We start from the raw sequence: 27379 nt of genomic DNA, 5'->3' as shown, positions 1-27379 counted from the left end.
GGTATTTTACATTTACATCTTTTCAGCCTGGATAGATAAATCATTTTTTTCAGGCAGTGCCTCTTCTTGTGCTGAGCACAATTAGGGTAAAATTGGGTATTTTTGGGGCTCTCTGACATTCCAGGTGTGGGGTGCTCTGTGGAAGGGCTGGGTTGATGGCAGCAGGGAATAAATGGATGTTTGAGGTTTTGTATTTGAGATTTTTGGCCTGGAGCTTGGGATGAGCAAAATGGGGGTAAGGAGGTAAAATCCTGAGAATCTGGGGAAAGGTTCTGGAATATTTGGGCCCTGCTGATGCTGGGAGTGCAGAGCTTTGGCCAGCTGGGAGCACCCCAGTGTGGGAATAAAGAGAGAGAATTTGGGGTAGGTGCTGGCTGCTCCCCCAGTTTCCTGGGAATGGGGCAGGTCTGGAATCAGGAGTCACCTCTTGTGTCTCACAGTGACCCCAAACCTGGGAATTATCTCCTGGAACTCCAAATCCCCGGGCTGAAACGGGGTCACACCTCACAGGCACCCCCCTCCTCTTGGAATTTGTGGTCTTGAGGTGATTTGGAGATTGTGGAAAGTTTCTGTCAGCCTAAAGCAACAGAAAAATGCCAATACATATCTATTCCCCAATATTTACATGGCTATTTCCCCCAGTATTTACATGGTTATTGCCCCAATATTTACAGGATTATTCTCCCAATATTTACAGGATTATTCCCCCAATATTTTCATGGCTATTCCCCCAGTATTTACATGGTTATTGCCCCAATATTTACATGTCTATTCCCCAATATTTACATGGCTATTTCCCCCAGTATTTACATGCTTATTGCCCCAATATTTACAGGATTATTCTCCCAATATTTACAGGATTATTCCCCCAATATTTTCATGGCTATTCCCCCAATATTTACAGGATTATTCTCCCAACATTTACAGGATTATTCCCCCAGTATTTTCATGGCTATTCCCCCAGTAGTTACAGGATTATTGCCCCAATATTTACGTGGCAATTCCCCAATATTTACATGGCTATTTTCCCCAATATTTACAGGATTATTGCCCCAATATTTACATATCTATTCCCCAATATTTACATGGCTATTTCCCCCAGTATTTACATGGTTATTGCCCCAATATTTACAGGATTATTCTCCCAATATTTTCAGGATTATTCCCCCAATATTTACATGGCTATTTTCCCCAATATTTACAGGATTATTGCCCCAATATTTACATATCTATTCCCCAGTATTTACACGGCTATTTCCCCCAGTATTTACATGGTTATTGCCCCAGTATTTACAAGGTTATTCCCCCAATATTTACAGGATTATTTTCCCAATATTTACAGGGTTAATCCCTTGATATCTACAGGATTGTTCCCCCAATTTTTACAGGTTTATTGCCTCAATATTAACAGGTTTATTCCCTCAAAACTTATATGGCTATTTCCAGTATTTCCAGGGTTATTTTCCCAATATTTGCAGGACTATTCTCACAATATTTACAGGATTTCCCCCCAGTATTTCCAGGGTTATTTTCTTGATATTTACAAGGTTATTCCCCCAATATTTACAAGGTTATTCCCTTGATATGTACAGGGTTATAGCCCAAATATTTTCAGGGTTTTTCCTTTGATATTTACAGGATTATTCCCCCAAACCTTACATGGCTATTTCCACCAGTATTTACAGGGTTATTTCCCAGTATTTTCAGGACTATTCTCACAATATTTACATTATTATTCTCCCAGTATTTCCAGGGTTATTTTCTTGATATGTGCAAGGTTATTCCCCCAATATTTACAGGATGACTCCCCCAGTATTTGCAGGGTTATTGCCCCAATATCTACATGGCTATTCCCCCAATATTTGCAGGGTTATTTCCTTAATATTGACAAGGTTATTCCCCCAATATTTACAGGATTATTCCTTCAATATTTACGGGATTATTCTCCCAATATTTACAGGGTTAATCCCTTGATATCTACAGGATTGTTCCCCCAATTTTTACAGGTTTATTGCCTCAATATTTACAGGTTTATTCTCCCAAAACTTATATGGCTATTTCCACCAGTATTTACAGGGTTATTTTCCCAATATTTGCAGGACTATTCTCGCAATATTTACAGGACTTTTCTCCCAATATTTACAGGGTTATTGCGCCAATATTCACATGACAATTCCCCCAATATTTATAGGGTTATTCCCTTGAGATGTACAGAGCTATAGCCCAAATATTTATAGGGGTTTTCCTTTGATATTTACAGGATTATTCCCCCAAACCTTACATGGCTATTTCTACCAGTATTTACAGGGTTATTTTCCCAATATTTGCAGGACTATTCTTGCAATATTTACAGGATTTTTCTCCCAATATTTCCAGGGTTATTTGCTTGATATGTGCAAGGTTATTCCCCCAATATTTACAGGATGACTCCCCCAGTATTTGCAGGGTTATTGCCCCAATATCTACATGGCTATTCCCCCAATATTTGCAGGGTTATTTCCTTAATATTTACAAGGTTATTCTCCCAATATTTACAGGATTATTCTCCCAATATTTCCAGGGCTATTTGCTTGATATTTACAAGCTTATTCCCCCAATATTTACAGGATGAATCCCCCAATATTTACTAGGTTATTCCCCCAATATTTACAGGTGACTCCCCCAATATATACAGGATTATTCCCCCAATATTTACCTGGCAATTCCTCCTAAATCCCCAGGAAGGGAAGGAAATTCCCAAGTGCTGCTGCTGCTGCTGCAGCTGATTGTGTCCCACACCCATGGCTGTGAGTGACCCCAGTGTGAGCACACAGGGAGCATCTGCTACCTTTTATTTACCAGCCACAAAAAAAAAAAATTAAAAAAAAAAAATTAAAAAAAAAAAAATATATATATATTTGGAGCATCCAAAATATCCCATCTGCTCGGCCTATAAAATATCCTGCTCTGCACAGCTTCCTCTGTGGGAAATTCTGCATTATCAGGCTGGGAAAGTGGGATGGGAAAGTGCATGAAATGTTCTTTATCTCAGGAGTTTCTCCTTTTTTTTTTTGTTTTGCAGCAAGGGAAGCCCTACGTCTTTGACAGGGTGTTACCTCCCAACACAACCCAGGAGCAAGTTTATAATGCCTGTGCCAAGCAGATTGTCAAAGGTAGGTGCTGTTTGAACACTGGATAATAAATGTTTGGGGAGTTTAGCATGATTAATTCCTAGTATTTCCATTTTTTTAAGGGGTTGTCTGGGTGGAAAAAAAACCCAAAAAAACCCTAACAAAAAAGCTAAAGGAATGGCAGCAGTTGTTCCTGTACTCTCCTTGTAATTCCACACAAAATCTTGTTTTTTTGGGGATGTAAAGGGCAAAAAGTGTGGTTTTGGTGCAGTTCAATGCAGGATGAGTGTGGAATTTCTGTAAAATTGGGTGGGAGGATGGGCCATGGAAGGGCCTGGTTTGGGAGTTGCTCTGCATGCAGAGTTTGCATTTCAAACTGGAATTTTCCTTGTGGAAAACACCCTGGTTCTTGGAACAAAACCTTCATAAACGGTGGAAATTCCAAGGTTTTCACTTGACAATCCATTTTTTGGGCGCATTTTAATCACAGGCTGTACTCCCCCATAATTTAAAATACATACATTATTTTATATCATAATAGAAATAATATTTTATATAATAATATAAAAATAACAATCCCCCTCACACTTGGTTGTGGTGCTGGATGATCCATCCTTTTTTTTTTTTTTAATTTTTGGGCTGTCCCAACACCCCTGGAGCTGAGGTTTGGATGTGTGACCACACTGCAGCACCCAATATTGGTTATGAGCAGAGCCCTTGTGTTCCCTGGCCTTGTGCCCTTGATTTTTATTTTGCATTTTATTTTGCATTTTATTTTGCCCTTGCTTTTTAATTTTTGCATTTTCCCCGGCAGCAGCTCTGCAGGAAATTGATCTGAGTGAGCCAAACAGCCTCGAGCACCCCAAATTGGGTTGGGGTGATGGGGGGAAGGAGCAAAGAGGAAATTATTTGGTGCTGGAGAGCAGAAATGAAAAAATTCTTCTCAGAGGGGTCTGATTTCAGCAGCTCTGCCCTCAGATGGGAGAGCCTTGAATAAAAACTGGAATTTGGGGGGCTGTTCCAGCCCTGCAGGGTGTGCTGCCTGGGGATTTGTTTTTATATCTGGTTCTCCTCTGAAAATGCTGAGAGGAATAAAATCCTCCGTGAGAGGATTTATTTTTACAAATATTCTTTTATAGTTTTATAAATTCAGTTGTCAGAACAACTGAATTGCTGAACTAAGTTGTCTTTCTGAACCAAATGGAATGGAAAACTCTTCCCAAAATCCTGGTGGAGGTAGAGCTTAAGCGTGTGTTGATTTGGATTTTGCAGGAATTTTGAAAGGCAGGGTTGGTGGGGGGAAGAAAAAGAGAAAGAAATGAGGGAGAAAAGAGAAAGAACAAGGAGGGAAGGATGAAGAAAAGAGGGGAGGACGGGTGGAGGGAGAGCAGAGCAGCCCTGGAGAGATGCTCGTGAGCTCTGGACTGGGATTTCCATTTAATTCAGTTTTAACTCAGTTTTAACTCAGTTTTAACTTCATTTCCCATTTAACATCAGTTTTAAACCCTGATGAAGAAAAAGAGAAAGAAATGGGGGAGAAAAGAGAAAGAACAAGGAGGGAAGGATGAAGAAAAGAGGGCAGGACAGGGGTGGAGGGAGAGCAGCGCAGCCCTGGAGAGATGCTCGTGAGCTCTGGACTGGGATTTCCATTTAATTCAGTTTTAATTCAGTTTTAACTCAGTTTTAACTCAGTTTTAACTTAATTTCCCATTTAACCTCAGTTTTAAACCCTGATGAAGAAAAGAAGAAAGAGAGAACAAGGAGGGAAGGATGAAGAAAAGAGGGCAGGACAGGGGTGGAGGGAGAGCAGAGCAGCCCTGGAGAGATGCTTGTGAGCTCTGGACTGGGATTTCCATTTAACTCAGTTTTAATTCAGTTTTAATTCAGTTTTAACTTCATTTCCCATTTAACCTCAGTTTTGAACCCTGCTTAAGCACAGCCTGTGAAATGTTTCTGCTGGGCGGGGTTTGCTGAGAGTTCCTGTGTGGAAAGGGAAATGATGCCTTGAGAAGGCTGACCCAGAATAGAGTCACAGAATAAAGCAGGGATTTATAAAAAATAAAATAATGAAATAGTAAAATAATGGAATAATATAAAAATGGTAATAATTAAAAGTTAAAAATAAATAATAAAAAATAAAGTAAAAATAATGAAATAATTAAACAATGGAGTGGTATAAAAATAAAATAAAAATGGAAAAGAATGAAACAATAAAATAAATTAAGAAAACAATAAAAGAAAACAATAATAACATAAGAAATATAAAATACTATAATAATGGAAATATAAATATGATAAAATATGATAAAATTATAATAAATATAATATAATATAATATAATATAATATAATATAATATAATATAATATAATATAATTTGAATAATATAAATAACAAAACAATATCATTTTAATATGATTATAAGTATATAATAATATAGATAATATATAAAATATAAAATAATATAAAGTAATATAATACTAATGATATTGTATTATATAATACTATATAATATAAATAATATAAAATAATATAAAACAATAAAAGCTGTTGACAAAACCCCAGTTTTTATCTCCTGAATCCACCCAGCTGGATGTGTGTGCCTGGAATTTGCATTTTTCCTACAATTCCGTGGAGTTGGGAGAGTCTGGGAGCACTGGAGCCCCTCAGTGCCTGTTTCTGGGGCCTGGCAGGAGCAGAAAATGGCTTTAAATGGTTTTAATTTTGGGTGCTGGGTTTGCTCTCACTTGGGAGCTGAGTGCCAAAAATCACTGAGGGGAGAGTTGAAATTGAGAAAAAAAATTGGACTTTTTATCTTTTTCTTTTTTTTTCTGGAAATGATGTAAAAATCTCAGCTGATCTCGCTTCAGTGTCTTTTTTTATCTGATTTTTTTTTCTCTTTTTCCCTTTGGAATTTTGTGCAGCTTTTTTTTTTTTTTTAATTTTTTTTTAATTTTATTTTTTTTTAGGGGTTTTTTCTTTCTGGGCCCAGTGCACAGATGGTTTGTCAATGACTAAAGGTGGAAAATCTTCCACCAGAAATAACCTCAAAACTGACACCTCTGGCTTCTTTTCACTGCAGGTGATGCAGGGGGCGATTATTTTTTAATTTTTTTAATAGGATAAGGTGGGTTTTGTTAATTGGGAAGGTAGATTGCTTATCTCTGCTTCCTCCAGCAAAATGCAAATATTGATGCAAATTCGGAGCAATTTTCTTAGATAATTTTCTTAGTTCATTAATCAGGTTATTAATGGCCTATTAATGGGCTATTAATCAGGTTATTAATGGGTTATTAATCAGATTATTTTCCCCTTGGCTATGAGCTCAGCTGGTGCCTTGCATTCACCTGGACATAATAATTTCTTTTTTACCTTTATCCCCCATTTCCCCCCTGTTTTTTCCCCATTTTCCCCCCATTTCCCCCTCTTTTTCCCCCCATTTTTCCCCCATTTTCCCTCTTTTTTCCCACCATTTTCTCCCCATTTTCTCCCCATTTTCCCCCCAGTTTCCCCCCATTTTTCCCCATTTTTCCCCATTTCTCCCCAATTTTCCCCCTCTTTTTTCCCCCATTTCCCCCCTTACCCCCATTTTTCCCATTTTCCCATTTTTGCCATCTTTTTCCCCCTTTTCTACTTTTTTCCCCTCAGATTTTCCCCTCAGATTTTCCCCTCAAAATTTCCCCTCAAAATTTTCCCTTTAAAACTTCCCCTCAAAATTTTCCCCTCAAAATTTACCCTCAAAATTTTCCCCTCAAAATTTACCCTCAAAATTTCCCCCCTTTCTCCCCTTGTCCACCCTCTTTCACTTATTTTTCCCCTTTTTATTTTCCCCCTTTTTATTTTCCCCCTTTTTATTTTTCCCCCTTATTTATTTTCCCCCTTGTTTTTCCCCCTTTTCACCCCTTTATTTCCCCTATTTTTCCCTTTTCCCCTATTTTCTCCCGCCCCTTTGATTTTCCCCCTTTCTCCTTTTCCTCCCTTTCTCCCCCTTTTTTTAAAATTCAAGCTATTTTTTCTAAATTTAACCAAATCTGGCATGAAGCTGAAATATTAGTAATGAACTCTTATGGAATACTAAAGCTCGATATAATTGAATTAATATAAAATAAAATGTATAATACAAACTAATTTAATATATAATATATATTATATGCAATAGAATCTAATTAATTTAATATAGTATAAAATATATATTACATTATATTATATAATTAATTTAATAGAATGCATTTATATATAATCAAGAAGGAGAAAATAGACATTATATTATATAATTAATTTAATAGAATGCATTTATATATAATCAAGAAGGAGAAAATAGGCTGTGGAGTTTATTTTAAAGAATATCTAATTTGAATTTGTTGAGTTTTCTGCAGGGTTTAAATGCAATCCAGCTTTAGTTTTAAATTCTGGTTTTAAATGCAGTCCAGCTTTTTTTTCCCCCTTGTTCCACATATATATTGGCTGATATCTGATGCCCAGAAATATTTTCCTCCCAAAAAAGGGAGAGATATTCCAATAATCCTGTAGTTCTTTAATTTAGATTTGATTATAAATTTTTTTGGCCTAAAATTAGCTCAAAATCTCAATTTTTTCCCATTTTTTATTCAACAAACTACTTCCTATTTCACCTTCAGCGCTGTGAAGACTTGAAAAATGCTGATTATTCAGCTTGAGGGTGTTATTAGTGGGTTTTAATTGTTATTAGTGAGTTTTAATTGTTATGAATGAGTTTTAATAATTGTTTTCCTCCTTCTTGCAGATGTTCTGGAAGGCTACAATGGCACCATCTTTGCCTATGGACAGACCTCGTCAGGAAAAACACACACCATGGAGGTACAAATCCAAATTAAATCACTTTGGACAAATCAAAATTTGTCCAAATAAATCAAAATTAATCTAAATAAATCGCAACTGTATCTATATAAACCACAAATTTGTCTAAATAAATCAAAATTTGTCTCAATAAATCACAAATTTATCTAAATAAATCACAAATTAGTCTAAATAAATCAAAATTGGTCTAAATAACTCAAAATTCATCTAAATAACTCAAAATTAATCTAAATAAATGAAATTGTATCTAAATAAATCCCAAATTTGTCTAAACAAATCTAAATAAATCACAAGTTTATATAAATAAATAAAAAAAAATTACAGATTTGTCTAAATAAATCTAAATAAATTACTTATATGATATGATATGATATGATATGATATGATATGTTATATTATATTATGTTATGTTATGTTATGTTATATTATATTATATTATATTATATTATATTATATTATATTATATATATGATTAAATATAATAAAATAATGATGTTAATAATAAATTATTATATAATATATAATACAATATATAAAATATATATTATATATTGTATTATACATAATATATATTATATATGTTATATATATTATAATATATATAATTATATATTATAAAATAATGTTAATAATAATAATAATAATTTTCCTGATTACTTTTGGGTTTTGTGTCCAGGGGAAGCTCCACGACCCTCAGCTGATGGGAATCATCCCCAGGATTGCACACGACATCTTCGACCACATCTACTCCATGGACGAGAACCTGGAGTTCCACATCAAGGTCCATTTACCTGGAATTTTATTTGGAATTTTATCTATCTGGAATTTTACCTGGAATTTGTATGGAGCCACCTCTTTTGGAATGGCTTGGGTGGCAGCGATCCATGGGAAATCTGCTTTGGGATGTTCTGTGGGGTTTTTTTTTTTGTTTTTCCTCTCCATCCTTTTTACGATGCAAATTCCAAAATTTGTTCCTGATGTTGCTCCTGGGGTTTTTTCCATGAGGGTGTGTCCAGCTGAGGTTTGCTGGGAGCTGCCCTTGGGCAGCCAAAAATTTGCTTTTCTGAGCTCCTCCAGAGCTGCCCAGAAATACCACGGAGCTGCAGGGAAAATCTTGAGATTTGGGGAAATCCCAACATTTGGGAAAATCCCAACATCCTGTCCCCAGGATTTGGGATTGAAGGTGGGGAGAGCTTGGGCAATCCATGCAAGGGTGTTCACAAGGGATTTTTGAATTCCTGCTGATGGTGGTGCTGTGTTTTATCCTTGATCCCAGCTGTGTGATTTCCCAAAATCTTGATTTTGGGAATTCTTGAATTCTTGAATCTGGGAATTCCTGAATTTGAGAGTTCTTGAATTCTTGAATTCTTGAATTTGGGAATTCTTGAGTTCTTGAATTTGGGAATTCTTGAATTTGGAAATTCTTGAGTTCTTGAATTTGGAAATTCTTGAATTCTTGAATTTGGGAATTCTTGAGTTCTTGAATTCTTGAATTCTTGAATTTGGGAATTCTTGAATTCTTGAATTTGGGAATTCTTGAATTGCCACTGCCCATTTGGGGTCCTGGGGAGCTCTGGTCCCTCTGCAGAGCTGGGCTCAGGCTGCAGCTTCTCTCCAAGCAAAATTGGATTATCAGTAACATTTCCATGGATTACAGGGAAAAGGGTTTTTTTTTGTGGCATCCCTGCCCCAGAACTAAGCCAGCCCTAAATCCAGCAGTAGCTGAGCACAGGTGGGTGTGCACCCTTCTCCTGCTGCTCACTGAGAGCTCTTTTTGTACCCAAAATTCGAGATAAGTGACTTTTTAATTTGCATTAAATCCCTTGAAGTGTCCCCGGGGGAATATTTGTAAAGTTAATCAGTGTAAAAAAGAAGTTTTTATTTTTAAGGGTTAATCAGTGTGAGGACAGAAATGTCTGTCTGTCTATAAATTATTATTTGCATCATCTTGTACCTCTGAACCAGCTTCTGGAAGGGCTTGGTCATGTATTGGGAACCTGCTCAGCAGTGAGGGACAGGCAGAATAAATAAATTAAATATTTCCAGAGACTTTGGATTGTAAAATATGGAGAGACCCCTCTGAATGTGCCCACTGATGCCTCCCCTCCTCTGGAAACTTTCCTGGGGCTGCTGCAACTCCCCAGACAGCCCTTGGGCACCAGCAATTGGAAATCATGGAATTTTTCCAATGATTTCCCAGCAGAAATGATGAATTTCTCCCCAAAAAAGCTGCCTGAGCAGTGGGACTGTGCAAGGAGCTGTCAGGGAGAGAAATGTTCTGTCAGCAGCAGCCTGGGTTTAACCAAACTGTCACACTCTCCTCATGACTGAGCTAATAATCATTGAGTAATTGAAGCTCTGAGAATTAATGAGAATTACATTCTTTTCCTCTCCCTGTCTAATAGAAATCCATGTAGAGTTTGGTCTCTCCTCTGTAAAAGTGATGGTTCTCAGTGTAAAATATTAACTGGGCTGTTGGAATCAGCTGGTCCAGAGTCGGCCTTTAAATGGGGAAGTAAAGGCAGAAATGCAAAATATCTTTGTATTTAGTAGCAGTTTTAAGTGGAAAGTTCAACTCATCTGTGTAAAAAGCCCAGACATTATTTTTTCAAATGAGAGAAAATGAGACTTTACAAAATGCCACGAGTTTATTGATACCTAGAATGCAGCCATGTGGTGTTCCAGCTAAATCATCTGGATAAACCTTAATTAGGGAAGGGTTAGGCCCCACTCCCCCCACATATTTCTGTTTCCTTCTCCAAGTCAAATCCCCTTTTATTGAGAAACTCATTCATTCAGTCATTCTTCATCTCTTTTTTTTTTTTTTTATTTTTGAGGACAATTGTCTCTGTTACAGCAAAGCTCATTTTCATTTTCTTCTTTGGAGTTAATTCAAGGCAGAAGCGCCCCATGTGCTTCATTTAAAAGTTTAATTTAATATTTATTGCTGAGGCTTATGGAAATGGCATGGTGAAAGGTTCTCTGTGTTTTTTGGGGGGTGGTGAAAATCAATGTGCAGTTTTTACAATCCCCAAACCTGCAGCTGCACAGATATGGCAGGAACTGGATGGGTTTGATTCAGTTCAATTTAAATTTTTTTTGTCAATTTTGCCTATGTTACCAACAAAAAAAAAAAAAAAAAAAAAAAAAGGTTTGCCTGGGGGTTTTTCTGTATACTCTCCTGATGAATCATTGTTAAGTGGAGGAAGATCAATTGTAAATCATTCAAGGTACAAATGTGTTGCCATGAAAGATGGAATTCAAACTGTGTGGGAGGTGGGGTTTTATTTTTAGTTTGGTGCTTTGACAGGGATGGAAATGCAGAGACAGCAAGGCATTAAATCAGCAACGTTTAAATCCCTGATGTTTGTGATTATTTAATTAGGTTTCCTACTTTGAGATCTATTTGGACAAAATAAGGGACCTGCTTGATGGTAAGTTCTGTGTTTTATTTGACAGAGCTTTGCACCAAAACTTGAGGGAGGGAACAGTGATTTTATTTATTTATTTAGGGGGGGATTAAATTTAAAACTGGAGAATTTGGGCAGTTGCAACCATCTGATCCTGGGCACCTGCCTCTGCAGAGCACGAGCTTTGTTGTGAATCAGAGGGCTCTGAGGTGGTGGGGTGTTCTGCAGGGGAAAAAGGATGAAAAAAACGGATTTTAAAATGCAGGGAGTGTTTTGGAATTATCCCTCACTTCTGGCAGGCGCTCTGCTGGGGAGCATCTGCTTCTCTCACAGCTCAAGTCTCTACCTCTGCATGTTGTGTGTTAATAAAAGTGGGTTTTGTTCACCTGTGAGAGGGTGGAAAGGGCTGTAAAGGTGGAAATTTCTGTAAAGGTAGAAATGGTTGCAAATGTAGAAATTTCTGTAAAGGTAGAAATTTCTGTAAAGGTAGAAGTGGCTGTAAATGTAGAAATGGCTGTAAATGTAGAAATGGCTGTAAATGTAGAAATTTCTTAAAGGTAGAAATGGCTGTAAAGGTAGAAATTTCTGTAAATGTAGAAATGGCTGTAAATGTAGCTCTGAGCTCCTCTGAATTCCAGGCTGCTCTCCCGTCTCCTCTGCTTTGCCAAAATCCAGTTTAATCTGAGTTTATTAATTCACCCAAGCAATAAACAAAAGCTGTTGTGCCCCAAAGTTAAATTTAAATAAATGGGTACAAGATTGACAGAGCAGGAGAGGATTTCTGTGTGTTGGAAATATTGAAGGTTCATAAGGAGCGGGGACTGACTGCAGATCTCAAATACAAATTTCCATCACCAAAATGTGTCTGTCATGCCTGCAGCTGACACTTTATTTATTTATTACCTCTGGAATGTTCCTAATGATCTCCACGTCTCTCTCCAGTGTCAAAGACAAACCTCGCTGTACATGAAGATAAAAACAGAGTTCCCTATGTTAAGGTAAAAGAATAATTTAATAATTTAATATTCTTTTTACCCACAAATGCTATTATTTACACATTTCCATTTGCATCCAGTGTTATTTGCTGAAATAATTCAACTTCTGTGTGAAGCCTTGGATGTTCAAGTTGTGTTGGTTCCTGGGTTTAAACAAGTTTCCTGAAATATTAATGGGCTTGGATCATGTTTGTTTTATTCTCCTGACTTTGAACATTGCCATTTTGTTAGGATGCTGTTAAATTTTAAGTATTCCCGTTCCCCTTTCATGTCAGATATGAAAGAGAACAACTCGAGGAATTTTGTTCTTTAATATTTTGCTGCATGGGTGCTGTAATCTCTCAATAATTCAGAACAGATTGGTTGGGTTAGGAATTTGTTGTCTGACTTTCTGGGCTCTCACTTGAATGCAACATGCTTGATATGAACATATGTGAGCGTAAATAATGACTATCTAATGTTTTTCTGTTTATTCTCAGCTTGAGGAGCAAGAAAGAATTTGATAAGATGATTTATTCAGTAATATTGCATTGAGGGAGAAGGACTTTGCACTTTGTCTTGTAGTTTGAGGGAGAAAAATTAACTTGGCGTTGATGAAATTAAATTAAGTTGGGTATGAAGTCTAACCCAAATTAGGAATATATATTGTTTTATACACACATGTTTTCTGTGGAAAATTTCTGTGTGTAGGATTGCACTGAGTCTTTAACCTTGTGGAAAAAAATTGGCTCCCAAGTTTCTCCTGGAAGGTGGGGTCGGGTCCATTGCCCCAGCAACCACCCTGGGGGATGCTGATGCTTCCCTAATTACTGCGTTAATTACGGTGCTAAATGAACATTGCTGACTCCTACCTCCTGTCCCCAGGGCTGCACAGAAAGGTTTGTGTCCAGCCCTGAGGAAGTTCTGGATGTCATCGACGAGGGGAAGGCCAACAGGCACGTGGCTGTGACAAGTGAGTGTCCCTGGATGTCCTGAATTTCATGTTTAGACTCCTGTTTATTTATTAAATATATTTTTATATTGTTTAGATATATTTTTATATATTTATTTTATATTATATATCATTATATACTATATATTATATAGTATATAATATATATAATATATTACATACTATATAATATATAATCTATAATAATACATTATCTATTTCTTCTGATATTTGATTTCTTTTGATGCCCTGGCTAACTCCTTTCTCTTCTCTGTCTCTGCCTTCTTGCTTTGGCAAATATTATGTATTTTTTTTGCCATCATAAGGATAGAAATTTATTCTGACTAACTTTTCCTCCTGCAGTTTCTGCTACTTTCTTTAACAAAAATACCCAAATGCACCTTTTACCTGTTGCTTTTGGTGCACCCAGAGATGTTTTGACAAATGTATTTAACTGGGCTGAAATGGCAAGGAGAAAATTGGGAAGAAAAAAAAACCCTGAGTCTGGAGATAAAGGGAATTTAGATAAATATGAATCTTGATGGAAAGGGTGGAGGTGGGCTTATGGTAACAGCAAAAATGGAGAAAGCAGACGAGAAAGTGTGAAATTATTTATGGAATTCCAGCATAACGTGTTACAACCAAACTTCAAACAAGTGGAAGCTGAAACTGCAGCTGTGTTTTACCTGGGCAAAGGGGGATTTTCACCTGCACAAGCAATAAAAATCACTCAGAAATTTAATTTAATAGGGTGGTTTGGATGAAAGCTTGTGCTGAAAGCAAGATCCCCTCCTGGAGCTGCCTGGATGGCGGGGCAGAGGCTGGTGCTGAGCAGGGCTCTGTGCTGGGCCAGCTCTGATCAATGTTTTTATTGACCACATGGATGGGGATTGAGATTTTAATTGGTAAATTTGCAGCTGGCACTGAGCTAGGATTGTGTGCCCATCTGTTTTGCTCTCACAGCTCCCTGCAGGGAGGTGACACAGGTGGGGTGAGTCTCTTCCACCAGGCAGCACTGACAGAACAAGAGGACACAGCCTCCAGCTAGGTCAGGGAAGGCACAGGTTGGGTATTAGGAAAAAAAAATTCACCCAAAGAATGATAAAATACTGGAATTGTCTTCCCAGGGAGGTGGCAGAATCACCATCTCTGGGTGTGTTTAAAAAAGCACTTGGTGCTATAGCCTAGCTGAGGTGTCAGGGCATAGGTGATCCTAGAGGTCTCTTCCAACCTCATCATTCTGGGATTCTGTGTTGGAAGGCAGGAGGGCTCTGCAGGGACACCTGGAATGGTTGGATGGATGGGCAGAGTCCAGTAGGATGAGGCTAAATAAATCCAAGTGCCCAGCTGTCATGGTTTGACGCTGGCACAATGCCTTTATGAAAATGTAATTTTTTAACTGAATGTTGTGAAATGTAATTGAGAATAGAGTAGGCTTAAGTTTAATAATAGAAAAAAAAATTATTAAGTTGTTATTAGGAAAAAAAAAACTATATAAAGATTAAAATGAAAACTTCGTTAAGCATATTTTTCTTATTATTTAATTTTAATAAACTACAGTGAGACATAATCTGGACTTTAATTAGGTGTTAACTTTTCAGACAATTGGTATTTAATTTATTGAGGGAGAGAGGAGGTTTTTTTTGTGTTACAGATTTTTTAGGAAATAGTTGTTATTTTTATGTTACACATGGTAGTGTTTGGGAGAAAAACTTTGTTATGGTTTGTTGTGGCGTGTCTACCTTCAGTTGGTCAATATCCAAATCAACCTCTTTTTTCCGAGAAAATTTTCTTTTTCCATGTCAAACCACAACACATTTTGGCCCTGCTGGAGAAAAGGAGACTCAGGGGTGACCCCAGCACTCCCCACAGCTCCTGAAAGGTGCCTGTGCCACGGGAAATAGAGGTTGGATATTAGGGAAAAGTTTTTCATGGGAAGAGTGATAAAGTTCTGGAATGTCCTGCCCAGGGAGGTGGTGGAGTCCCCATCCCTGGGTGTGTTTAACAAAGGCTGGATGTGGCACCGGGTGCCAGGGCTGAGGTGAGATTTTGGGGCTGGGTTGGACTCGATGATCTTGGAGCTCTCTTCCAACTTGGTAATTCTGTGATTCTGGGAGCTAAACCAAGACCTGCCCAGCGTCTCTGGGATTTGGGGGTTTGGTGGGGCCAGCTGGGATGGGATGGGATTCCCTGCCAGGTTTGAAAGGCATTTTTAACAGAAGCTGTGCCCTGTGGTTTCAGATATGAACGAGCACAGCTCGAGGAGCCACAGCATCTTCCTCATCAACATCAAGCAGGAGAACGTGGAAACGGAGAAGAAGCTCAGTGGGAAGCTTTACCTGGTGGACCTGGCTGGCAGTGAGAAGGTGAATTCCCCTTTTCCCCCCACACTGAGGATGTGAGGGTGCCTCACAAAGCTCTCACCTTAGATTCTCGTTAAAAAAGATATTTATATTTTTATTTTTCAATGTGGGATGGAGAAAAGGGGCAGATCAGAATATTGGCATGAAAACAACCCCCCCAAAAATCTGCATTTATGGTGGAGTGAGTTGAAGCAGTGTATTGTTATAGCCCTTCACATTTACATCTGTGTAGCTGAAAAGGGAATGAAATTTTCATATAGTTTATATATAATATTATCATTTATGCACTTTTTATATAATCTATCAAATTAGACATATTTTAACTTGCTTATATTATTATATTATTGCTTATTTACTTACTTATATTGTCATGTCCCGTTTCTAGTGTTTTTTTGTAATTATTTCACATATTAAATGAATGAAATACCAGCAGTTAATGCAGTTTTCAAGTCTACTCGAAGCTCCCTGAATCTTGCTTGTGGTGGCTATTTCTGCTTTCCAATGTAGAAAAATAAACCCCAGAAAACGACTTTTATCTATTTACCAAAAGAGTAATGCCTTGGAACAGTGCTGCAATGCAAAAATGTTTCCAGATCCTCATTCTGATGTCTCCTGGAGTGCTCAAAATCAGCTTTATTGGGATTTTGGGTTGCTCCTTGGGACACCTTAATTGATAACCCAGGGGTACAATGCAGAAGTGATTTGTCAGAGTAATTAATCATGTTCATGTCTATGATTGCACAGATTTGTTAAATTAAAAGCTCTTTATGGTGTTTACAAAATGAGGGCATGGGCAGGCACTCCTCTCCTCTGAAAAATCAACTTTTGTGGTTTGTTATGGTACAGAAAACCCGAAATATGGATTTCTTGGGTAGGTTGACTTCTTAAAAGGCACAACTGCTTTTCCTTCATGTTGTGGGGCATTTTTAGGTGAAAATAGAGATAGTTTTAATGTAGAGAAGAAGATACAGATTTATCATGTATTTGGACACTTTAGAAAACCCAAATTTTGTTTTATTTGTGTAGTAGCAGAAAGGAAAAATACCAGCAAGTTAGGACTGTGTAAAATAAAATTTAGCAAGTTGCAGAACACAATAGATTTGTCTTGCTGTGAAAATTGGATTGCTTTCTGCCACATGTCATTTTTGGCCTGCTAAAGGAGGCAGTGGCCATGAATAAAATCTGTGATTTTTGATATATTTTTGGTCCTTGCAAGCATAAAAAGGCAAGGTGCTGATTTTGGGGCCACTGGGGGAACAGCTTGGCCTTGCAAGTGGTTCCCAAATCTCCTCAGGTGAGCACTGACATCTCCCTGAATAAACTTTCCCCTGAATAAAATTCTCCATGAATTAAAATAAAATTACAGCTCGCTCTTGGAGTAGGAGAAAAGTGGAATTATTCCGGGCTTGTACTACCAAAAAAGTTATAAAAGTTGATATAAAAATTGATGTAAAATTCTCCTGGCCCACGCTGAGCTAAGCCAGGTTTTGCTCCTCCGGGAGCATCTTTAGGCTCAGCTTTGCAGGGCTGGAGCTCTGTGCTGGAGCAGAACCTGACTCCTTCCTGCTCTCTTTGCAGGTCAGCAAAACTGGAGCAGAAGGGGCAGTTCTGGATGAAGCTAAAAATATCAATAAATCTTTGTCTGCCCTGGGCAATGTGATCTCGGCCTTGGCAGAGGGAACTGTGAGTAATCCTGGCTGGGCTGGTGAGGGGGGTTTATTTACCTGTTTCTTTAAAAAAGGAAAAGAGTGAAAGGAGCTAAGATTTCAGCTCTGAAGGGTGAAAATATTGGCTGTTAATAAAACATTAACAACCAAAATGTTGTCACAAAGCAGTGCCACTTTGGCTGTTCTGGCCGAGACGAGGAGTTCATCCTCAGCGGTGGAGCAGCTCCAAATTTGGGCACAACCACAACAAAATTGTGACTCCTGCCAGCGTGGGCTCACCTCCACTGGTTAAAAGAATTGTTCTTGTCTTTTTGGATTAGAAAACCCACGTTCCCTACCGAGACAGCAAAATGACCAGGATCCTGCAGGATTCCCTGGGGGGGAACTGCAGGACCACCATCGTCATCTGCTGCTCCCCCTCCGTGTTCAACGAGGCCGAGACCAAATCCACGCTGATGTTTGGCCAGAGGTGAGTCCCACTGGAATCAGCCTGGATGAATCCATCCTCCTTTGGAATCCAGAGTTTGGCATTTCTGCAGTAAAAAATTTTTGGTAAAAAAATGGAGAAATTTTTGGTTAAAAAATGGAGAAATTCCGAGGGTTGTCTCTTTAGTCCCAGTGATCCCAGGAAAATCAAGGTTAATGCTGGCCAGCAGCTGCTCTGCTTGGGAGCAGAGTGAGTGGGGTTGGAAAGTGGGAAAAGGTTGGGCAATCCATGGAATCCTGCAGGATTCCCTGGGGGGGGAACTGCAGGACCACCATTGTCATCTGCTGCTCCCCCTCCGTGTTCAACGAGGCCGAGACCAAATCCACACTGATGTTTGGCCAGAGGTGAGTCCCACTGGGATCAGCCTGGATGAATCCATCCTCCTTTGGAATCCAGAGTTTGGCATTTCTGGAGTAAAAAATTTTTGGTAAAAAAATGGAGAAATTTTTGGTTAAAAAATTGAGAAATTCCGAGGGTTGTCTCTTTAGTCCCAGTGATCCCAGGAAAATCAAGGTTAATGCTGGCCAGCAGCTGCTCTGCTTGGGAGCAGAGTGAGTGGGGTTGGAAAGTGGGAAAGGTTGGGCAATCCATGGAATCCTGCAGGATTCCCTGGGGGGGAACTGCAGGACCACCATTGTCATCTGCTGCTCCCCCTCCGTGTTCAACGAGGCCGAGACCAAATCCACACTGATGTTTGGCCAGAGGTGAGTCCCACTGGGGCCAGCCTGGATGAATCCATCCTCCTTTGGAATCCAGAGCTTGGCGTTTCTGGAGTTGGTAAAAAAATGGAGAAATTCAGAGGGTTGTCTCTTTATTCCCAATAATCCCAGGAAAACCCTCCAGGAAAATCAAGGTTAATGCTGGCCAGCTGCTCTGCTTGGGAGCAGAGTGGGGTTGGAAAGTGGGAAAAGGTTGGGCAATCCATGGAAGGATGTTCAGAAGAGATTTTTTTAATTCCTTCCTGCAGAAAGTGTCATCTTAATTCGTGTGGAAATTCTCAGTTCAGTCAGAGAGAAAAAGAGAAAGATTTCTACCAGGCTAAGCCTGGGAAAAAATATTTCTCTTTTCCTCTCTGTCTGAACTGAGAATATCCACAAATTCCTTGAAATTTTATGGGGAAGATAAAATCACCGGACAGTTTTCTGTGGAAAAAAGGCAGTTTTGGTTTATTGAGAAAATCCAAATTTTGTTTATTTTTGTGTGGCAGCAGAAAGGAAAAATACCAGCAAGGTAGGACTGTGAAAAATAAAATTTAGCAGTTGTAGAACACAATACCTTTGTCTTGCTGTGAAAATGGGTTGTTTTCCACCACATCTCATTTTTGGCCTGCTAAGAAAGATAAAGGCACTGGGCAGTTTTCTGTGGAAAAATTCAATTTTGTTTTATCTGACAGTGCTGTTGATGCTTTTAAGAGGTGTCTTCTCCTTGAATTCCACCTCAGGGATCATTGTTATGGCTGTGAAAGGTTTTAAATCATTGTTATTGGTTTAAAAATTAGGAAAATTCAAGAGTGTGGGCTCTGTAATGTTGTCAGCTTTGAGAGCTTGCCATGGTAGCTCATGGACCTGATGTTTGGAGCATCTGGACAATTCAGCAACACAAAGCATGGAAGGATCCAGAAAGAAAATTTCCATGTATGTTTATTGACAAGAGTGATATAAAATGCATTGGGAAGGTTTGCAGAAATGGGTCAGGCTCATTATGTAATTACTGCTTTTGTGGTAATTGAGGAGAACTCGGGTCCTTTGGAAAATTACTCGTTTTGTTTGATTTGTGTAGCAGCAGAAGGGAAAAATACTGGCAAGTTAGGAGTGTTTGAAGAGCTGAACAATTTGAGGATACAATAGCTTTGTTTAAAACTGGGCTGTTTTGCACCACGTGGAGTTTCTGGACTGCAAAAAGAGGCAGTGGCCAGGAGAAAAATCAGGTTCAAGAGTTGCTTTGTAGATTTTTTTTTTTTTTTCCCCATCGTGAGCTGAAAACATGATTTTTAGCTATTGAAGATGCAAACTTCTGTTGATCAGGTCATGTGCTGAGCAAAAACAAACATCCTGAGAGGCAGGAATGAAATCAAGAGCGTGGACAACTCCGAGCTCCAGCTTCCAAGTTCAGTTTCAGTTTGCATTCCTCCTGGCTTCATTCCTCTTTCCAGTAACCAATAAAATCTGCCTTTTTTGGGGTAGCAAGGCAGTTTTCTGACTGACTCTGCACATCCTGGCTAAATATTCAACAGTTTCCTGGGAGGGGGAACATTTTAAGGGTGATCCTCGCTGAGGACCAGGATGGAAGTGCAAGAACTGGGAAAACAGGGAAATATTTGTGAGGAGCTCCTCATGGGCAGCACTGAATTTGTCAGGATGGAAATAATTTCTATTTCCCAGGGAGGACTGGAGCTCTGTGCACAGCAGCCCATGGATTATCCATGCACAATGTTCTCTGCCAGGATTTTGGGGTGGGAATGGTGGGAATGGGGCTTCTTTTCCAGGCTTTTGGGTTGTTGTGTCTCATTTTCTGATGTGACACAATTGAGGACCTCAGTGGCATTAAAGGGAAGGTCCATGACTCATGGCTGATTGCTGATTTTTCCTGGGAAAAGAAAGACTTATGTCACCATTAAAGTAAATGTCAGGAATGAAATCCATCTTCAGAGGAGCCCTTGTACCAATCAAACTGTACAAGTGCCCCTTTGATAGTAGTGAATCAGCTTTTTCTTTTTCTACTCCATCTTTTCTCGTGGTTTTTATCTCATTTTTAATTTTAGTTGTCAGTAAGGGCTTCATCCATCATCTGGAGAAACTTCCTGGTGTGGTGGGGCTTTTTTTCCCCCCTGGTACAGTTAAATGAGTGGAAACCTGAGCTGTGCTTTTAGCAGAGACAAAGTGTAAACCCTGACCATTAGGAAATTATTTTAAAAGCATAGGCTTATTTAAAAAGTACTTTTAAGGTAATAAAAGTCCTGCTTGCCACAGAGTGCAAATCACTGGAGCTTTATAAACTGCTGAGGGTTTATCTGTTATCCTTTTCCTTATCCTCTGCTTTATTCAACAGCACTGGAGGCATTTGGAGGGACTCGGTGTCTGAGCAGTGAAGGGCAAAGATCTGAGGCTTTCTTAATTCATTGTGATTGGTTTGGTTTCCCTTTTCAATGTGGATTTGCTGGAGTAGGTGCTGGGCATTGTTTTCTGCTTGCTTTGCATTTCCTGGCACAATTGGTTGGGTTGGAGCTGAGCACTTTCAGAATAATGAAGTGGTGGTGTTTGTTAGGAGGCTTGAAATTTGGGATACTTTTTGCCTAGGGAGAATCCTTTCATTTTACCTTTTACCTTTTACCTTTTACCTTTTACCTTTTACCTTTTTCCCCTCTCCTTTTTCCCCTCTCCTTTTTCCATTTTCTTTTCCCCTTTCCTTTTCCCCCTTTCCTTTTTCCCCTTTCCTTTCTCCCTTTTCCTTTCTCCCCTTTCCTTTTCCCCCTCTCCTTTTCTTTCCCCCTCTTCTTTTCCCCCTCTCCTTTTCCCATTTCCTTTTCCCCCTTTCCTTTTCCCCCTTTCCTTTTCCTCCTTTCATTTTTCCCCTTTCCCTTTTCCATTTTCCCTTTGTTTTCCTTTTCTCTCTTTCCTTTTCTCTCTTTCCTTTTCTCTCTTTCCTTTTCTCTTTCCTTTTCCTTTTCTCTCTTTCTCCTCTTTCCTTTCCCTTCTTTCCTTTTCTCCTTTCCTTTTTTCTCCTTTCTTTCCTCCCCCCTTTCTTTCCTCCCCTGAACACTTCCAGGGATGGGGAATCCACAATTTCCCCGTTCATTTCCCTCCGTATGATGGAAAAATCCCCAATCCCCACTGTTGCAGTGGGCTAAAATCCCCAAAGCAGCTGCCCTGGGATTTGTTTGCAGGGCCAAGACCATCAAGAACACGGTGTCTGTGAACCTGGAGCTGACAGCAGAGGAGTGGAAGAAGAAGTATGAGAAGGAGAAGGACAAAAACAAGAGTTTAAAGAATGTTATCCAGCACCTGGAGCTGGAGCTGAACAGGTGGAGGAATGGTGGGTGCCAAAAACTGGGAGCTGGATGTGTCTGTGTTGAATCCTTGCCCTAAATCACAATTTTTATTAATTGTGTCTGGCCACTGAACCTAAATTCACATTATAACTCACACTTCATAATAATAATGGAAGGTGAAGAAGCAAAAATCAGGCAAATCAGCAGCCATTTGTGAGAGAAACCAGTGAAAATGCCAAAATGAGTGAGTGCAGGGTAAAGCACACATAATGATAGTAATAAAAAAAGGAAAAATGTCATTATATTTTTTTTTTCTTTTTTTTTTTTAATAACTCTGCTCCTCAGGCATGAGAATCGTTGTGCTTTAAGGTAATTGGACCTTGGGTTTGGGGATTTTTTTATAATTGAATTTCACATTAGAATAATTAATCCTTTAGGGAGTGGCATCTGCTTAGAAGAATCACCATTTGTCTGCTCCTGTGGCTTCTAAATGAACATTTTTGTTGAGAACAGACACTTTTCTGATTAGAAACGTGTGGAATTGCTGTTCAAGGTTGTGACATCATCTGTAGGATGGTACAGGAGACAGAATATGGATACACAAAATGAAAGAATTCTTATTGAAAACCAAACTTTAAAAATCTAATTTAATCTGGAACGCTGGCAGACAATTTCAGCAAACCAGCCTTAGTTTGAATTGTTTATTTCACATTTTAAAAATCAAGCAACAACAAAAAACCAAACCCCCAAACCAAAGCTTATTTTTTTTTTTTAGAAAGTCCTGGATGGATCCTTTTGTTTAAATATCCTCCTCCCCTCCCTGGGTGCTGCTGTTACCCAGCAATGCATTCAAAAGATTATTGATTTCTTCTCTGACCTTGTGCACTCCCATCCTCTGGAAGGATGGAAGCTTTTTACAGAGGGAATTGTCCCAGCAATCCCATCTTGGATAATATTCCATGGGTACAGCTTATTCCAGGAATTGAGGATTTATTCTGCAAATTAAAAGGGTGAGCTGAGCATTTCAGCTTCCAGGTGCTCAATTTTTCTGTGTTTTGCAGGCAGGAGGTTCTCATCCAGTGAATGAGAAATTAAACATTCATTTTTGGGAATGTTTAATCCCAAAATGTTTATCCTGGTGGATTCTCCACAGCCTGAGGAGAATTTTTTGTGTACAAGGCCCTGAATTGTAACCAAACCCACCTTTCCTTCTCTGCACCAACAGCAAAAAAAATCAATTCACATTTCCCTCATGAATAATAGAAAATACCATCAAGCCTTCAGAAATAGGGCAGAAAATATTTGGAGTGAAGTACCTCGATAGAGGTCATGCTGCTTGATTTCAAAATCCACTTTTTACATGTTTTAAACTGGGGGAAAAAAAATCATCTACTTCATTGGTTGTGCTTTTGTTTTGCCCTTTTTGTTTTGCTCTGGGGCCTCACTCAGCCTTTCTGGGCTTTGATCTATTGGTCCTGTTGACCCGTTCCCCTGCCAGTGAGATAAACTGGCAAAAGGAATGGCTGGTAAAGCTTTCAGGAGCTAAAATATTGGAGTTTTTGTCCTGGAAAAGGGAAAAACCTTCACCTTTCCCACCCCCTGAGCAACGTGTGCAGCATCCAGGGGTTTCCCCAGCCTCTGGTGAGGGTGGATTTAATTCCTGCCGTGAGCAGCTCACCCATCCCTCATCTCTGAGCCTGTAATTGTAACCCAGGGCTGTTCCAAAAGGAAATATTCCTTGGGGACAAGGATTTTTGTAGGGAATGTGTCTGCTGTGCACTGGCAACCTCTGGAAGTTGGTGTTTGTGCTGGAATTTGCAAGGCAAAAGTTGAATATTGTTTTAAACATGGCTGTGCTGGTCCATCCTGGAGCTGGAAATCCCTGGAGGAAGAGATATTTAAATGCAGCAGATTTTAGGCTGGAATTTGGGAGGTTTTCCTCGTTTTTTACACCTCTGGTAATCCATGGAGCTAATCCTGATTTATCAAGGGAGTGAAAGAGGAGACAGGAGTTCTCTGCTTTTAATGATCAATGTGCTGCTGGATTTTATGGGATCATCAAGGTTGGAAAAGACCTCACAGAGTCCCTGTGATACCTTGAGAAGGCTGAGCTAGAGCAAGGCTGGACAGAGCCACAGAATAAACAGGGATTTATTCAAGGATTTATTAAATTGATATCCTCCATGGATCCACCTTGGGCAGCACCAGAGCCCAGCCAGGGCTGCACCCAAATGACCCAAAATGGTCCCAAAAAATGGATGATTGGTCACAAAATGATCAGTTCTGCTCCATTGGCACCTTGGAGTTCATTGTCCCATTCCAGCTCCAGCCCAGGCAGTCCCACCCTGCTTGTTTTTCTCTCTCCAGCCCACGCTGTTTGTGCTCCTGGGCTGAGATTTGGATCATTTGGGTGCCCAGCTGGAGCAGGAATTGTTTTGTCTCCCTGCTCACCAACACTGAATGTGAAGCTCAGAGCTGCACACCAAAGCAGCACAGAACCTGGAAAATTAAATAAAAGCCAAAATCTGAGGCACCACATGGAGTTTGCATTTCCATGGGATCACCACCCTCAGAAGGGTGGCCACCTTCCCACACCATTTCCTTGTCATTTGTATCCCTGGAAGTGGCACAAAGCCCTTCACTGCCCAGGAGTGACCATCCTGGAGAATCCATGGGTTTGGGATGGTAGGATTTTCATCAGCTGTGTCCCTGCAGGAGAAGCTGTGCCCGAGGAGGAGCAGATCAGTGCCAAGGACCAGAAGAACCTGGAGCCTTGTGATAACACCCCAATTATTGATAATATCACCCCCGTGGTCGCCAGCATCTCCACAGAGGAGAAGCAGAAATACGATGAGGAGATCGCCAGTCTCTACAGGCAGCTGGATGATAAGGTGGGAATGTTGGATTCCGGGTGGGGATGTTGGGTTCCAGGTGGGAATGTTGGATTTTGGGTTGGAATGTTGGATGATTTCAGGTGGGAATGTTGGGTTCCAGGTGGGAATGTTGGATATTGGGTGGGAATATTGGATTTCACATGGGGATGTTGGATTCCGGGTGGCGATATTGGATTCCCGGTGAGAATGTTGGATTTCGGATGAAAATATTGGATTTATGGTGGGAATGTTGGATGATTCCAGGTGGGAATATTGGATTCCAGGTGGAAATATTGGATTTCAGGTGGGAATATTGGATTTCAGGTGGGGCTGTTAGATTCCCAGTGGGAATGTTGGATTCCGGGTGCGGATGTTGGATTCCGGGTGGGAATGCTGGATTCTGGGTGGGAATGTTGGATGATTCCAGGTGGGAATGTTTGATTCCAGGTGGGAATGGAAAATGATTGCCCAGATTTTTGTATTTTTGCTCTGTTTCTTCTAGTTGTCTATTTTTGCCCTTTTGCTTTCTTTGCTCTATTGGTGTATTTTTGCTTCTGTTTCTGTTGTGAACTGGGAAACGTTGGGAAATTCCAAGTGCTGCCTAAAAGCAGATCCTGCTCTCCATCCCTTTTCCCTGTGCAGTATTTGGGAGCACTCCCCAGGAATTCAGAGCCCACTTTTCTGATAGTTTTAAGTGTAAAATCCCTCAGCAAACTGTAATGTCATCTTGGAGTCACCAGGGGAAAAAAAAAAATCCTAGAATTTTAAGGACAATATATCCCCATCCCCTTTTGTTTGTGTCCTTGGAGCTGCAAACACAGCCCAGAGGGCTCATTTATTTATTTGGTTTTTTTTATTTTTCTTTGCACAGCTTGAGGGACATCAGTGGCACTTAAAGCTCTCAGCAATTCCCTTCTCCAGCCATTAAGAGCTTTGGCTTGTTGGAAGATGAAAAGTGGGGGGGAAAAAAAAAGGCCCAGAAAAATCCATTCACCACCCTGGATGAGAGCAGCAAAAAGAAAAAACCAAAACAAAAAAAGGGCAGCTCTCATCATGAATCAATACTCAATTTTAAAATTCACTTGTAATTAGCAGGAAAGGAGCAGAAAAAAATCCCAGTGTGTCCTTGCCTGTTAACATTGAGGTTTGGCTGTTTGTGGACATTGAGGAATTGTGTTTAAACCTGAATTTTGGTCTCCCTGCACAGCCTGGTTGCACAGCAGTGTTGGTGGCACTGAAAAGAGCAGTTTGCTGTAAGAAATGACAGCTTTTCTCTGCAATCTCCAGCTTTTCCATATTGATCAGGAAAAGGAAAATAAAATCAGCCATTCCTTCACTTTCCTCATCAAAAGCAGCAAAGCACAGTGAATTATTCTGGAGCAGGTCTGAGTTTTTCCCTAGGGAATGAGAAGATATTTATTCCCAAACACAGGGATCCCAAACCCAAAATATCCCCATTTATACCAGTGTTGACAGCTCTTCTAGCAGAGCTCTGTGTGTATTTATTTATTTTATTTATGCTATATTTATGCTTATTTATTTTTCTCTCCCCTCATGCCACTCAAACATGCACAAAGTTTTATTCCCCTTTCTTTGCTAGAAAGAGGAAATAAAAAGTAATCAAGTGAGAGCTGTGAAAAGAAATTAAAAATCTCCACCCCTGTTTCATTGCAGGATGATGAAATCAACCAGCAGAGCCAGTTGGCTGAAAAATTAAAGCAGCAAATGTTGGATCAAGAGGAGGTAAGAAATTAAATAAATAAACCAACCTAAAAAATAAAAAAAATCCCTTTACATTTTGCTCCTGAGCCCCTTGTAATTAACCCTTGTTTAATGATTCTGTTCATATGAACTGGCTAAAATTCAAGTGCAGAAGGTGTCAGCCAGATTTAAACTCGAAATTTCATAATATTCTCATTAAGCCTTGATAAAAGTCCTTGAAACAACAATCCCTCCTGCTGGGAAGTGATGCTGCAGGTCCAAGGTAGGAGAGGGGCCAGGATTTTTCACTCCAAATGTGATTTTTGATGTGCCCATTCAGGTGTCCAGGCAGTTAGAGATTTCCTGATATTAAATTACTAATTATCATTATTTTGGCAATTAGAGACAGCAATCTGTGAGCTGGAAAAATCTGATAATTGGTGCTGCCCCAGATTTGCTCTAAAATCTTGGATTGCTCACTTCAAACATTTGATTGCATCTTTTCTGCCCCTAAAATGAATTTTTGTTGGGTTTAGGATGGAGAACGTGATCACTAAACTCAGTCAAGCCATTCCCTTCCATGAGGAGTTCTGAAGATGCAAAATAATAAACATAAAATAAAAATAAATTAACACCAAATTCCCCAAATGTTGCTGTGATATTTCTTAGGAGTTGCTTTTTATTGTGTATCAATAAAAGGTTTTGTGTATCAGAATTGTATTGTAGTGTGTCAGAAAGGGTTTCCAAGGTGTTATTAGAGAAAAAAAAAAACAATTTATAAACATGTCTGGTATTCATCACTCAGGGTTCACCTGCCCTCTCTGGGGAATTGTCCTGGCCAGGGGAATCTCCAGTTATTATTTTATTTTATTTTATTTTATTTTATTTTATTTTATTTTATTTTTTTATATTTTATTTTATTTTATTTTTTATTTTATATTATTTTATTTTATTTCCAAGATGAAGCTCCTCATTCTCTTGCCACAGCTTGATTTGATTGCCCTGCACTGCACAGTGTT

At 39.3% G+C, this 27379-nt stretch overlaps 1 protein-coding gene across 1 annotated transcript in view; it reads left to right on the top strand.

Moving 5' to 3' along the window:
- The window catches only part of KIF5C (kinesin family member 5C), a 73475-nt gene that overhangs the window by 19574 nt on the left and 26522 nt on the right, over positions 1-27379 (top strand). Inside the window, exons 2-13 of the mRNA XM_077784890.2 lie at positions 3062-3152; positions 7872-7945; positions 8622-8726; positions 11331-11379; positions 12298-12353; positions 13215-13302; positions 15523-15647; positions 17223-17327; positions 17632-17780; positions 21682-21830; positions 24502-24677; positions 26334-26402. Of these exons, the coding sequence (XP_077641016.1) occupies positions 3062-3152; positions 7872-7945; positions 8622-8726; positions 11331-11379; positions 12298-12353; positions 13215-13302; positions 15523-15647; positions 17223-17327; positions 17632-17780; positions 21682-21830; positions 24502-24677; positions 26334-26402 (1236 nt within the window). The remainder of the gene's footprint in view (positions 1-3061; positions 3153-7871; positions 7946-8621; positions 8727-11330; positions 11380-12297; positions 12354-13214; positions 13303-15522; positions 15648-17222; positions 17328-17631; positions 17781-21681; positions 21831-24501; positions 24678-26333; positions 26403-27379) is intronic.

This window comes from Lonchura striata, chromosome 7 (assembly GCF_050655825.1).
Source record: "Lonchura striata isolate lonStrDom1 chromosome 7, ASM5065582v1, whole genome shotgun sequence".
In the NCBI taxonomy this organism is placed as follows: Eukaryota; Metazoa; Chordata; class Aves; order Passeriformes; family Estrildidae; genus Lonchura; species Lonchura striata.
The sequence above is the reverse complement of the archived record's forward strand: the minus strand, read 5'-3'. Positions and strand labels throughout refer to the sequence as shown.